The sequence below is a fragment of the Crocodylus siamensis genome, chromosome 2 (assembly GCF_052110815.1).
Source record: "Crocodylus siamensis isolate JL-2025a chromosome 2, ASM5211081v1, whole genome shotgun sequence".
In the NCBI taxonomy this organism is placed as follows: domain Eukaryota; kingdom Metazoa; phylum Chordata; order Crocodylia; family Crocodylidae; genus Crocodylus; species Crocodylus siamensis.
This window is the reverse complement of record NC_143396.1, coordinates 31,698,790-31,714,171: the sequence shown is the minus strand read 5'-3', so window position 1 is coordinate 31,714,171 and position 15,382 is coordinate 31,698,790. Positions and strand designations below refer to the sequence as shown.

Sequence of the window (15,382 nt, the reverse complement as noted above, 5' to 3'; positions counted from 1 at the left end):
TATGTGAAGCAACAAACTTCAAAGCAGGTTGAGTCAGAGTGAACTACTCCAAGGTACAATGTCTAAATGTGTGCCCAGGACAGCAGGAATCTAAGCTGGGGCGGGGCATGAGGGTCAGACTTGGGGTGTAGGTGGCAGTGTCAGGTGGCGGAGGGGCTGGATGGGGCACAAAAGTGTTGAAAGTACAGAGCTGTGTGGCTAGGTGACATGTAGTAGCCTGGCACCCATCTAAATATGCATTTAATTATAGTAAATTACCCCTATGTAAGATAGTATTGTTTCTGACAGTACTATCTTACACTGGCATAAATTAGTTTACTGATCCCTAATAGCATCGCACATGTAGAAAGTGACACTTTACTCTGCAGCTAGTCTACTCTGCAGTAAAGTGCATATATAGCCATGGTCACTGTCACATAGGTAAAGACTAATTCACATCTTATTTGCACTCTACAGCTGTTGGGGGACAAGAATTAACTAAACCTTTTAGTCAGTAACACACAGAGTAACTAGCTTTTTAAGTCAGTAAGACAGACTGTGACTCATGATATCAAATTTGCTAAATTTTGACTGCTGAGTCCAGGAAGTGGCAGATGTTGTCGGTTGTCTCATGTAACTCAGATAATTAGTACCTTGTTAGGTGGAATTGAATGTTGTGACAGGTTAATAAATAATTCATAGTCTGATGGTAAAATGTTGCAAGGATCCTTGTTCATAAAAGCCTTTTTAAATGCTTCCAGCAGCTCAGAACAGTTCTTCTCACTGCAACAATCAAAACAAATAGACTACTGATGTTTTCTGGAGGCAAAGTAATGATACATGCTTTGTTCAAAATCTCCCACAAAAGTAACTACTACTAAAATTATAAAGGGACAAAGGACTAAATCCCAATTCACCTTCATGTACTTAAGTGGGACATGCACACAGTTTGGCTTCTGTTTCCACCTATAGTGGAGTAGGATTATCCTGTGCATGCCCAATACATCACTGTTCCCGAGAGTAGGAAATTCAGGTTCTAGGCACCCCAACCATAGGAAGTTGAACCTGCATCTCCTGCTGCCCCGCAAGGTGCTCTAGCCACTTTACTTAAACTTTTTAAGATAAATGAATGAAGTTATTGGCTAGTGAAAGGAATTTAATAACACAGGGATGAGAAATAGGAACCAACTCCTTTCCACATTCCTTGTAATCCCAACTATACAAGACGTAATAGGCCATGATAGCTGTTACACTTTAGAACCCAATGATCTGTTACAACCTGCAACATGATGCACATGCATGGGGTTATATCTCGTTTAGGGGCCCAATCATGTGATAGCTAAAGCTCGATGGATGTAGTTTAACTGAACCATGTGTAGTTGAACCCGGTTCTGTAACTGGTTTTGTAATGCCTACAATGTTAGGGTCTGTCTGCATTGAGAGCTACATAGTTCATCCGCCAGGTGTAACTTCAGAGACTCTACGCTTCCTTGTTGTGGAATGAGTGTGGGTGAAGTTAAATAGGTAAAACAGGTTCTGCTGATTTTGCTGGAAATGCAAAGTACTCAATTATCACCTTGGTATTTGCCAACTTGAAAATTAAAGTAGTCACTTGAGCTAGTAGGTTTCAGCAGTGGGATCCTGGACAGTCCTAAAGCTAGACGCTTGAGCCTCTGTGCCCTGGTCTGGAGTGAACTGGTTGTGTCTAAATGCTCTCAGGACAGAGAAATGAGAGGATTATGAGTCATTAAATCTTGCTCACTTGTCACTCCTGAGATGCCTGTATCTTAGGAAGTCAGAAGCACACATACAAACTCACTCGGCATTCACATGCTTCCAAATACAGAAACACGCAATAAATACATACATTTGTTCTTTCAAGGTGCACACATTTGCAGACAGCAGCCGGGGAGGAAAGAGGAAGAAAGATGAAAAACTGGAATAAAACAGTCTCACAAACTTCAACTAAAGGAAAGCTCTGACCTATTTGAAAGTATTCATTAAACCCTCTCCCATTTTTCAGTCCCTTTTATGCCAGTGTCAGGCTCAGATATGATCAGTATTTATCCTGCAGGAGCATACAGCAGTCCCAGCCATGGGGTGGGATTCAATTGTGCCAGGTGCTGTACACGCATAGAATAAAAAGTCAGTCTCCAAAGGAAAAAAGAACAATAAGAGAAGAGGAGCTGGGTGGGCTCAGTGGTAGGTGTGGAATGATTTCAACCCAAGAAATGAGTGAGTGTCCTCAGCTGCTGCCTGATGTGGTTGGGGGAAATTCCATGTTACTCTCTGCACGACTCCCCTGCCTGTGTCTCTGGACATGACTGGTGGCAGACAGAAGGGCTGTGCGAAATGGCAGCATTCTGTTTCAACCAGTGTTTCCACGTTTCGATGCAACAGCATCCCATTTCAAATTTTGTTTCGATTTGAAACAGCTGTTCCGTTCCATCGAAACAGCAAAACTGTTTCAACGTTTCACCCATAGGATATAATGGGGAAGGTCAAAACAGGCTATAACTTTGTCATTTCTGGCCTGATTTGGATGAAACTTGCAGGAATGGTAGCCCCTTCTGAGGGCATGAGGTCCACCACATTTCAAGGAGATAGGTGCAGGGAGTTCAGGGAAACTGCACCCCAAAGTCTTGAAAGAAAACTTATGTCTTGTATGTGTTAAGCCACAGCAGGGTCAAAACTGCAGGCCCCTGCTGAGGCCACAGAGCCGCCAAGTTTCAAGGAGATAGGTGCAGGGGTTTGGGGGAAACTATACGTCAAGCTGCGGACAAGCAAAACTCATGACATGGTTACACTGTGTGTGTTAAGGTGCAGCAGAGTGAAAGCTGCAGGCCTACTAGCTCCTGCTGAGGCCATGAAGCCTGCCAGCTGTCACAGAGATAGGTGCAGGGAAGTTCTGGGGCCTGAAAGAAACTGTTTCAAAGCCATATCACCTAAGACTTAGGCTCCAGCCACTCCTAGATTCATAGATTGTAAGGCCAGAAGGGACCTTGGAAGATCATCGGGTCCAGCCCCCTGCACTAAGCAGGATAGACAGTGCAGGGTCAGGTGACCCCATCAATGTAACTGTCTAGTCTCCTCTTGAAGATTTCCAGGGTAGGTGATCGCACTACCTCTGGAGGGAGCTTATTCCACAGTCTGGACACACTAGTTGTGAAGTAGTTTTTCCTACTTAGCCGGCGTCAGCCTCAGCAGGGGCTAGCAAGCCTGCAGTTTTGACCCCACTGTGGCTTAACACATACACATAACATGAGTTTTACTTCCAAGATTTTGGGTACAGTTTTGCCAACCCCCCTGCAGCTATCTTCTTAAAACTTGGCAGACTTCATACCCTCTGAAGGGGCTACCATTCCTGCAAGTTTCATCCAAATCAGGCGAGAAGTGACAAAGTTATATGCTGTTTCAACATTCCCCATAATAGCCTGTGGGCGAAACGTCGAAACAAGTCAAAATGTTTTGACTTGCCTCATTTTGTTTCCAGGCTGTTTTGACTATATCTGTTCCATTCTGATTTTGCTGTTTTGACCTAGAGACAGGTTGAAACAACATCAAAACAAAACTGGCAGTGAAATTTCGCGCAGCCCTAGCAGACAGACAGCCTTTCAGGTACAGCTGGATGTGCCTCTTCCTCTTGGGCACTTCCAGATGAGTGCAGATGTTTGGTTCCCCAGGGACAAGTAGTAATGGCACACCTTGCACTGCAGGTACTTGTCCCTGGGGAATACCTATGTCACGTGCACTTTGCCACACACCTGTGCCCCAGGGGTGGTAGGAGAGGCTGGGTCCAGCACTGTGCTGACTCCAGCAGCCTTACTTGGGCTCCTGGGGGCCTCCCAGGGCTGCAGCTGTGGCAATCCTACTGGGTGGAGCCTGGCCAGCACCCACAGCATGGCTCTGGGCAGCCCAGCTCCACTTTTCAGCATCGTGAGCTGCCTGAGTGTATGCTGCTCTGGTTTTTTTTTCCATGGGTTTTTTTGATCTCTAAAAATGGAAGAGCACACATATGGGCAGCAAACCTTTGCAGCGTGGGGAACACCAGACTGTGCAGTATGTGGCGCTGCAGATGTGTTTGCCACATACCACACAGCTGGGCTCATCTGGATGCTCCTCTTGTCTGCAGGGCCCTGGGATCATATGATGGTCCCACAGAGAGGCAGTTACCCAGCATTTGTGTAGCTGACAGCCAGAATAGATGTCTGGTGGACTACAGCACCTGGAAGCCTTCAGGCTGTTTTGTGGGAGGATATCCCACTGCTTCTGCCTCTCATGCCATCTCCTAGTACCTGAATTCACCCCTAAAAGCTTCTGAATTCACCTCTGTTGTTGGCAAGGGCTCCCCACAGCAGTGTAGTCCTAATGCCACCAGTTCTGTATCTCACTGGTGACCACAGAATAGCTGCTGACTTACAGCCATGTGAGGGAGTGGAGAATGTGGTTTCATACAGTGAAACTCAGGAAAAATTTAGGCTTATGAACTCACTCCAGACTTGTGGGAGGGCTGGGAATACGGTCTGCAAGGGAAGATCCTTGCAATGAACCTGTACATGTATGTGGGTGACAGTGCAAGGCACTGGCCCTGATCTTCCTTTGCATGACAAGCACTGTGAAGGGGGAAGAGACAGCCCACCATGGTTCCCCACGTCACTCACTGTAAGAGAGGTGGTGAACACAGTGGCAGGCTGGTTTCAGCAAGAGAGGCTCTGGTGTGCCACTTCAAGGGAATCAAGCCAAGGACCCCAAGATAAGCATCTGGGGTGTTGGCAGGAACCACCTGGAAGAGCCCAGACTCAGGTTAGGCTGGGCCGAGGTGGGAAGGGGTGGCAGCACACTGGGGGGGGTGCTCCAATAATACTGTGGGGAAACAGCAAGGATCTGGATGTCCTATTGGCCCCAGATAAGTGAAAGAAAGGGAAAAATTGTGGGAATACAAGAGGCTCCAAGTCAGGAGGAGGTGGGCCTCAGGAAGATGCCTGGAGGCACACAACAACGGACGCTGATGGTTTTTCTTTACAGTCCACCTGTGGGCGCATTCATTATAGAGCTATTATCTCAGGGATGAGATGGCTTAGTTGTATTGATTCTGATTCAAGGCATGAGGGACAGCTTATGAGCAATAATGCATAGGACCATAAAATATCAGTCACCTCTTCACTGTAGCTTAGCTGAAAAAATGCCTCAGGGTCTCAGGGGGTTGCACTGAAGGTTGAGAGGCTGCTGGCAAGGACTGATGGGACTGAGCAAGGCCAGGGACTTCTAGGGATCCAGTATGAGCTCCCAGGCCCTAGCAGCCCTCCTGGACCGCAACACCCGTGCTGCCCCGACAGGCCCCCAGCAGCTCAGTACCTGGATCCTGCCCTGGCTGTTAGTCATGCAGCTGTACTGACTAAAGCTTAATGTTACTCAGAAGCTCATTTCAAGGTTTAATTCTATCTACAAAATGCTTTGAAATCCCTTGTATTTTGCACTTCTGGAGTGCACATGGCTGCTCTCAAGTATTCATTGAATCAGACCAGAAAACAATAGAGGTGAATTATACAGACTGTCTGTATACTTTTCTTCATTTCAAAATATTAATTCCTTACACTGCACACTACACAAGACAGGTATTAGGACAAAATCCCTTCATTAGGAGTACTAATGCTTCCAGCAGCCTACAACTTCTACCTCAAGAAAAATCCTGGAAAAATTCATTATGGAGTCTATGTGCAACACACTTGCACATAATATAATCCTACAAATGTAGGATTCTGAACAACAGCCAGCATGGCTTTGTTGCAGGTAGGTCTCGTCTTCTTTTATGATCATCACCTCCTTTTACAATCGGGTGACTCGCCACCTGGATAAGAGAGAGGAGGTTGACATTTTGTACCTTGACTTCCAAAAAGCTTTTGAGCTGGTATCCCACGATGTTCTCATGAGAAAATGGGAAGACTGTGGGCTTAGCTAGAAGACAGTCAGGTGGGTAGGAAACTGGCTGCAAGGTAGGACCCAGAGAGATCTGTGTCATCTTGACAGGAAGTGGCCAGTGGTGTCCCTCAGGGTCCCTGCTTGGTGTAGTGCTATTCAATAGAGCTGTGCAAAGCTTCGGATCGTGATTCAGATTTGGAGATGATTTGGATGATTCAGAGGCTGAATCTATGAATCCAAATCGAATCGCTACAAGCTTTAGGCTTTCCAAATCAATTCAGAAAAGTCTGGAGATTCAGGTAGGGTATAATGGGGAATCAATGAAATATCTATAACTTTGATGTTTGTTGGCTGATTCAGAAGAAACTTGCAGGAGTGGTAGCCTCTGCTGAGGGCATGACATCTGCCATGTTTCAAGGAGATAGGTTACGGGGTTTCTGGGAAACTGCACCTCAAAGTCTTGAAAACAAAACTCATGCCACATATCTGTGTTAAGCCAGAGCAGGGTGCAAACTGCAGGGGCGGTAGCTCTTGCTGAGGCCACAAAGCCTGCCAAGTTTTGAGAAGATAGGTGCAAGGGTTTCTGGGAAACTGCACCTCAAACTGCTGACAAGCAAAACTCATGATATAGGTGACACTGCGTGTATGTTAAGGCATGGGGGGGGTTGGAAACTGCAGGCCACAAAGCCTGCCAGCTGTCAAGGAGATAGGTGCAGGGGGAGGCTGGTTTCTGGGGCCCTGAACCTCTGGCCGCAGGCAGGCAAAACTCATGACATGGGTGCTTGTGGGACTCTGTGCGTGTCCAGGTGCACCCTTCCTGGCTGTGAGGCCTCTGCACAACACAGCAGTGTGCCCCTGTGAAGCCTCCTCCTCCACAAACTCATGGACTCAATAGAGGCAGTGGCATTCTGACACTACAACCTGCTGGACATCTGACTCCCCAGGTACCTCTGCACTTTTACCTGTGCTACAGCATCCCCCTTCCGTCCCCGCCTGCCCCCGCCCACAGCCTGTCCCTCACCCCCTGATGCCTCCATTTCCATTTTCACTGACTGGCTTTTTTGCCTGCAGTGCATGCCAGGCCAGCCTCTGGCTTCTTTACTATTCCTTCCATCCAGGACCAGGAGACACACCAAATGAGGTACGTCCTCAGCCTGACAAAGGGTTTTTCAACCCAAAAGCTTCCTAAGATATATATTTCCAAGTATTCTGTTTTTTTCATAATAAACATATAACCATAACAATACAAGATAAGCCATCACACACCACGAGTAACATATATCCAGTACAACATCTTTACTTCTTGCTGTCAATTCCTTTATAAAAAAGAAAGGCTCTGGGACAGTTCCATCCGGGTACCTTTGACACTGCTTTTGCTCTTGGTGTTGAGCCAGCTAAGCTATTTTGACCTGCCATCATTTAGAGTGGTGGGCTGAACTGAGGCAGTAGGGGAGGAGGAGGCCTCACAGGGGCACACTGCTGCAGGGGCCCCAGAGCCAGGAAGGGTGCACCTGAACACACACACAGTCCCACAAGCACCCATGTCATGAGTTTTGTCTGCCTGTGGCCAGAGGTTCAGGGCTCCAGACAGCTGGCAGGATTTATGGCCACAGCTGGCCCTAGAGGTTTTCACCCCCCTGTGCCTAAACACATACACAGTGTCACCTATGTCATGAGTTTTGCTTGTCAGCAGTTTGAGGTGCAGTTTCCCAGAACCCCATGCACCTCTCTCCTTGAAACTTGGCAGGTGTTGTGGCCTCAGCAAGAGCTACCATTCCTGCAGTTTTCACCCCACTGTGGCTTAACACAGACATGTGACATGAGTTTTGCTTTCAGGACTTTGAGGTGCAGTTTCCCAGAAACCCCTCCACCTCTCACATTGAAACTTGTCAGATTTCATGCCCTCAGTAGAGGCTACCATCCCTACAGGTTTCTTCTGAATCAGACAACAAACATCAGAGTTATAGATAGTTCATTGATTCTCCATTATACCCTATAGCCAAATCTCCGAATCTTTTCCTAATTGAATCATCCAAATCCAAATCCAAATTGAATAGTTGCCTATTTGCACAGGCCTACTATTCAACATCTTCATTGGTGATTTGGATGTGGGGGTGAAGAGCTCACTGATCAAGTTCATGGACAACGCCAAATTATGGGGGAACATGGTCACACTTGAAGCTAGGCTGCAGATACAGGCAAACATAGACAGACTTGCAAGTTGGGCGGACTGCAACCAGATGAAGTTCAACATTAAGAAATGTAAAGTGCTCCACCTGTGGATGAACAATCCCCTGCACACCTACCTACAGGCTTGGCAACGGCAGCCTGACCAGCACTATGAATGAAAGGGAACTGGGGGAAATAATGGACCACAGTATGAACATGAGCAGGCAGTGAGATGCTGTAGCCAGCAGTACTAAAACTATGCTAGCATGCATCAATCGATGCAACTCCAGCAAAACCAAAGAAGTGATTCTCCCACTCTGCTTGGCATTGGTGAGACTGCAGCTGGAGTACTTCATCCAGTCCTGGGTGCTGGACTTTCACAAGAACGTGCTAAAGCTTGAGAGAGTCCAGAGAAGGGCCACCTATATGATCAGAGACTTGCATGGCAAGCCATACAAGGAAAGGCTGAGGGATCTGGGACTCTTCAGCCTGAAAAAAGTAGGCTAGGAGGAGACTTGGTAGCAGCTTGCCACTACATCAGGGGTGTGCATCAAGGGCTCAGTGAACAACTGTTCACCAGGGCACCCTTGGGGAAAACTAGGCATAATAATACAAACCCCTGGAAGACCATTTCAGGCTCAAAATTAGGAAAAACTACTTCAGAATAAGGGTGTCCAAAGTGTGGAATATGCTCTCTGCACAGGTGGTGTAATTGCCTACCCTGGAAATATCAAGAGGAAACTGGACAGTCATCTCACTGGGGTCAACTGACACCAGCTGTCTTTCCTGCCTGGTGCTGGGGGCTGGATCCAGTGATCTTCTGAGGTCCTTTCCAGCGTTACAATATATGAATCTATGAATCATTTTTACCCTTCCAAAGAAAAAGAAAACACGCTCTTTTGCTATAACATAAAGGGAGTTTATATTTTGATTGTTTCTTTATAGAGCTAAAAACTTCTTTTTCTTACCTTAACACTTCCTTCACGGCACCTAACAAGGTGTCTAACTTTTTTATTAATATCATAAATGGAAGTTTTGCCCCTCCCATTGCTGAGACCATTACAATCTTGACTCATATCTGTATGCATACTTGAATTTTCAGTGTTGGCACAATGTTAGTAGCAATAGGACCGTCTTTATTTGGACAGTCTGAGTTTATGGAACTTGCCATTATTCCTGGCAAAGAACTAGCAGTTTCAATACATGTTACACTCCAGATTAAGCTTGGCCTTTAAGCATACCATCCCCCACCCCAAGGGTGATTGCTTGGAGGATGAGAGGGAAGACAGGAAAACCTCCTAGAACAATGCATTGCCCATCACACTATTGTGTATGTCAAATGGCTACTTTCAGTTTTGGGAAATACCAGTTCCATCTGACACCTGTGTCTGTCCAGGATCTCACTACAGAAATCTCCTAGCTCAACTGGCTACTTGAATTTTCAAGTTGGCAAATACCAAGGTGATAATTGAGTACTTTGCACTTCCAGCAACAGAAACCTGATTTATCTATTTAACCTCACTGAAACCCACCCACAACCAGGAAGCATGGAAATAAGAAATTATAGGCTCTGGAGTTATACGTGGTGGACAAATGATATAATTCTTGATGCAGACAGACCGTAAATCAGTGGTCTCCAATCTTTTTAGCTAGGAGATCACTTTTTAAATTAAAAAACAGCCCAGCATGCAGTGGCAGCTGCCACCACCCCCATGCACAGGTCGAGGGGCACATGCCCCCCAGGCCTCTGTCAGGGTGCATGCAGTGGCGGGAGCCACCCCATATACGTGGATGAGCCACCAGGGCTCTGATCCTCCCCCAGCCTGACCAGAGCCCCACTTACACTTGCTCCTGCCCCAGCCTCTGCTACACTCCCTCCCTCACCACAGGGTGGTAGGGCATGGAGGAGGATAACCTCACTCACCCTGCCCAGCCTCAGTGGCACGGGGCGCAGCGCAGGCCAGCCATGTGCATCCCGCCACCATCCTTCCAGTCCTGGACTGTATCCCAGCTGCTCCACGCATACATCCTGCTGCTCCTGATCATGGAGCCTCCGACAGTTGATTTCAGTCAGGGACCTGTCAGAGGCTCTGTGATCAACCAGACGATTGGGATCCACTGGTTGGTGACCACTGCCCTAAATCATATTTGCATGATAGATGTCACAAAAACAGTTACAGAACCTGGTTCAAGTACATCTGGTTCAGCTACATTACGTTCATCGAGCTTTAGCTATCACATAATGATCAAGCCCCTAAACAAGATTTAACCCCATGCATATGTATCATGTTATGGTTTGTAACACATTATTGAGTTTTAAAGTGTAATGTCTATCATGACAGTAGTATATAGGCTCACTGCCCTTCAATGCAAATGTAACAGGTGGGCGGGTCTGGAAGTTCTGCCCCCTTAGCCCTGCCCCCTTTCCCTTTATATAGTGTGTGGCATCACTAGCCCCGCCCCGCCCCCCTATCATTTGGTGCGTGATGTCATCAGGCCCGCCCCCAACCCCAGTCACATGGTGTGTGACATCAGCAACTACGCCCCCCCACCCCCAGTCATGGGGTATGTGACACCACCACCACATGGTCCATGACTTCAGAAGGACAGCCCATGCAGACCCCCAGTGTCCAACTCCTCATGCTCCAAGAACCACCCTAGATCACATGGTATAGTTATGACCGATCAGGTCCCAGACTGCTCTAGCCTGCCCCGGAGCACAGGCATGGCCTATGGGGTGGCAGTGGGGTGGTATGACCCCCTCTAACAACCCACCCCACCACCCCCAGCCAATTGGCAGGGGTTTCAGAGGTCTTGGGCCTCCCAAGAATGATGCTGAACCAATTGGAGCGGGTAGAGGGGGGTGGGATTTAGGCTGCAAGCCCCACCAGGTCTATCCATTTTCCCAAACGACCCTCTGTTTATCTGAGATGGTGCTAAGGCAAGCAGGGGTGGATACGGATCTTTTACAATGCCTGTAGGCTCACTCACCACAGCCCCAAGACAGCCTCATAGAAAACATTACTGTAGAAATAGTTTTGAGAAGGAGGCTAGGCGCCTAGCCCAAATACTCTTTAAGATGCCTGCCCCTGTTCAGGAAGACTCAATGAACAGGCAAGTAGAGGAGACCCAGGCCCCCAAAGCAGATGTTGAGAATTTGGAAGATGGTATCTTTGTGCCAGAACCTGCATGTGAAGTAGAGGTCATCACAGAGGAGAGACCGGTAAGAGACTTGGAGCATGGTTGTGGGGGCACTTAGATTTTGAGAGTAGTGGTGTGGGTTCACTTCATAGTATGTGCATGATTGGAAGTAGCTAAGGACTGATTAAACAGCAGCTAACCAAGTCCTTTATTTGAACTCCTTTGCAGTTAGATGAAGCCTTTTTAATGACTTCAGAAAGCCTACTCACCAGTACACCCAAAGGAAGCATATGCTTCTGCAGAGACCAGAGACCAGATGAGGCTGAAGAGTTCAGAAGACAATTAGGCATTGAATCATCAGGTCCTGTTTCAAGTCAAGAATGTAAAATCTTCATGAAGTCTCTTGTGTGAGTTTCCTTTTATGGCATAATGAAATACTGTTTGAGGAAGAGACTTTTTGACCTATTGTCACAGAGCACTTAGGTGCCCTGCTCCTTAGAGTGGAAACTGCTAGGGAGAGAGCCCTGGCAGTGAGTGGGGAGCCCCAGCTGCTGGTCACCAGGGCAACCAGAGGGAGATAGTGGCCCACACCTGCCAGAGGTCAGCTGACCGGAAGGGGGCAGGGCCTGGCCCACATAAACCCCAGGGCTGAGGCCAGGAGGGCAGTTCCCTGCCAGTAGCCATGGGGGAAGGAGCTCTCCCAGAGCAAGCAGAGGGGAGTGGCTAGACTGCAAGTACAGCTCCAAGACTGGGGGAAGGATGGAGCACCCCTGAGGTGGCTGGAATGATGTTATAGCCGGGTGGCTAGGATTTATGTTATAGCCCAGGAGGCTTGTTTTGTTTGCTGTTTTCACCAGAGGTTTGGGTGAGGCTATTAGGGGTTGGAGGAGGCCTCATAGTGGGTCCATGGCAGTGTGGAGATCCCATGCACCAGAGAGAGCGCAGTGCAAGACAGGGGCTGCGGAGAGCCCGAGCGCCCAGTGATGTGCAGTGCAAGACAGGAGCTGTGGAGAGCCCAGGGAGGGCCAGGTGGCCACATTATAACAAGGCCCAGACCGAACAACATCAGTTCCATCTGTGAGGCTTGAGGCGTGGTAAAGGGGTTGTTGGAGCCACACATAGCCCATAAGGCTAGGGTGCCCCGAATCACCCACTGTAGAACAGGACCTACAAGGGGTCCAGGAGCCCAGAGTCAGAGAGTACAAGACTGTGTCCACGACAACAAAAAGGCATCCTCCCTAATATATATCTTGCTATCAAAGATGTGGCAGGTGAGAATCGAGGGTGCCCTTTGGGCCAGCTTGGCATGAAAGGGTGCCTTGGGGACATCACAGCCATCCTACAGGACCCAGCGCCGTGACACCTATGTTGGGGGTGCACATATGACCAAGGGGGTCAAGAAGCTCATGATTGTGTTACCTGGTTAGATGAAGACATAAATCAGACATTTCAGTGCTGTTTGTGGAAATAAATTTAACGTGGAAATAAATTTAACCAAGCTCCTAACTTGACTAAGAAAACAGAGACTAGAGGTGCTGATACTGCTTATTTCAGTTAAATGTTCTGAGATAAGGAATCCTGCATGCCTTGTTTTTGTCTTGATATATTACCCTGTATACGGATGTTAGTTTTTTTTTTCTCTCTGAGAACCAGAAACTGATAACCATTCCTATAAGCACAATGTTTCCCTTTTCTTTAAGTAAACTGCCTGTATGACTGTGTGTGTTAGATCAGTGACTGACTCTCCAAGGTCTTTTTTTTTTTGTCTCTCTCTGTCTTTAAGTATAAGTATGCCTGTAAACTTATAGAATTCGAGAAATCCTTTGAAACACTGTCCCAGGACGTGCTGTATGAATGAATACTCACTGGCATCTCGGAGTGCAGCATATGAGGGGCAGAAGGCAGAGCTCACACGACTCGTCAGCTACCTGTTTATCCAGCTGCGGCTGGCCGGTGACACCAGCGCTGAACACTGGCTGGCACAGATAAAAAAGGTGGCGCACGCTGTGGAGCTGGCGGGGAGTCAGGGAACGGAGCCGCATACACCGCATACAGCAGAGGTGATTTGGTTCACAGGACCAGGGGAGCAGGAACGGCCAGGATGAAGGCAAGGAGAAAGAGGAGGCTCATCTTGGTGATGCTGCAGATGGAACGACGGGGGAACACCAGGAAGTCCTCTTAAGGACAGTGGGGGAACGTCTTGGGAGGAAGAAGCAAATGGCAGGTGAGGGTGCGGGGATGGGGGAACACTGGAGGAAGTCCGCCTTGAGAGAGGAGGACTGCGGGGGAACCCAGGAAGGGTCGCTGTTGGGGCGAGCATCGCCACTGGACCTAGAGGTGCCTTGGAGTAGGCAGGGAACCTGATAGCCTAAGGGGATGAGGCAGCCAGTGTCCTTTTGAGATCTGGGAAAGTAGAAGGGTAGTTAAAGGGGCAGAGAGCCCGGTTTTGTGTTGGAGCATTTTCTTTCTTTTCTTCTTTGATTTGTCTCCCCGAGCTCCAGGGGAATCTGATGGAAGCGGGCTGGTGTGTGAGATAGATAGTGTCGGAGCCTGAGGTGGGGGCCCAGTCTTAAGGGTCCCAGGAGTGGGACATAGACCATCTCACCGCTCCACAGGAGGCGTGAGGCCGAGGTGTAGGGATGGCGGAGCCCTGTGAGTAACCACCGGGAGGAACCGTGGGTCTACGAGCACGCCCAATGAATGGCCCTGGACACTGAGTTCCGACAAGTTGTGGCAGGCGAGTGCGGGGTTGAAGATTTGGGTGGAAGACACCAGCTCAGGCAGAGGTGCGAGTCTGCGAGGCGTGTAACATCAGTTTCCGGAGCGAGAGTGGCACGAGAGCGACTGGTTGAGGCCTGGTGGCTACAAAGAGACAAGTGGGTGATTCCCCTTGCTGTATGGAATTCTCTCTGTGATCACAGTATAGCCCTAAATAAAGAAAGGCTGGCTCTTTCAGTTCTGATTCAACCACAACACAAAGTTTGATTTCTTCCACATGTTATAGCCATTGGGTTTGCCAGGAACATTCTCAGAATTACTGAGAAACATTTAATTTGGGTTCGCGGTACACTGAGGAGTTTTATTTTGTGAATCTGGAGCATGTGCCATTACACGTGGCATATGAAGCCATGAGCAGAGGGGTAGAAGAAATTGTACCAAAACTCTGCCAGAGAGTCACGGGCAATGACTATGCCCTGTTACGTATTCAGGCAGATAACATGGCAAACTGTTTATACTCTCGATCTATTAATTTAAACCAGATGACCTCAGAGCTATTTTTAGAGTGGTTCAGTAACCTGTTACAAAGCCAGAGAGAAATATTGCTCGATTTGAGATTTCAGCTGGTTGTGGTCATTGTGAAAGGATGGGGCGGTAGGAGCTGTAGAATTATAAGCTCTATCCCCTATTCCCAGATCAAAGCTAAAAAGAGGAAGTATTAATTGACTTGAATATCTATGATACTAACCTAGCCTAGCCAGTCTATTGACTGTTGCATAATGTAGAGGGGCCAGAGATGCCGAACTGCTAGTTGGTGCCAAAGAACTGAATAAGAAATTAGGCACGTCTACATATCAAAAGTTTATGCTCCATCAAGTACCTTTGTTTGAAGACCTTGAACAGGTTAACATTCACGTAGTGATGCATAAGGAACAAAATGGGTGGAGTTTATTTAAAACACAGGACGCACCCAGATACCCCAACACCTGTTTTCTTCTGCTGTATGGTGAACATTATTATGGCATTTTGGATGTGAAAAAGGTGTTTAGCATGAGAAATTATTGTGATCTTTGTCAGACGTTGTGCACACGTGCAGATTCTGATGTCATCTTTGCCTGAGCCCAAACTGCACTGAAAATGTGGGCAGGACACAGAGGTGCCCTAATTGTAAGCTGTTCTGTCATTCCAAAGAGTGCTTAGAAAAGCACATGGCCCTGGCCTCTGAAAAACGGATTGAATGTCCGACTAAAACTCTGTGCTATTGAGTGTAAATCTTACGTGGACAAAAAGTGCAAGGGGCAGCAGTGCAAACAGTGTTATGGGAAAATCACAGATGTAAACAAGCACTGGTGCTTTATGTGCCTGATTAAGTAGCCTGAAGAAGGTGAGGGGTACATTTTTTTATGATTTTGAATGTGTGCAGGAAATGGGGATGCATGTGCCCAACTACATTTTT

At 47.7% G+C, this 15,382-nt stretch overlaps 1 protein-coding gene across 1 annotated transcript in view; it reads right to left on the bottom strand.

Moving 5' to 3' along the window:
• Positions 1-15,382, bottom strand: part of BST1 (bone marrow stromal cell antigen 1) — a 43,364-nt gene that overhangs the window by 13,422 nt on the left and 14,560 nt on the right. The window contains 1 exon segment of the mRNA XM_090035624.1: positions 633-762. Coding sequence (XP_089891750.1) covers positions 633-762 — 130 coding nt within the window.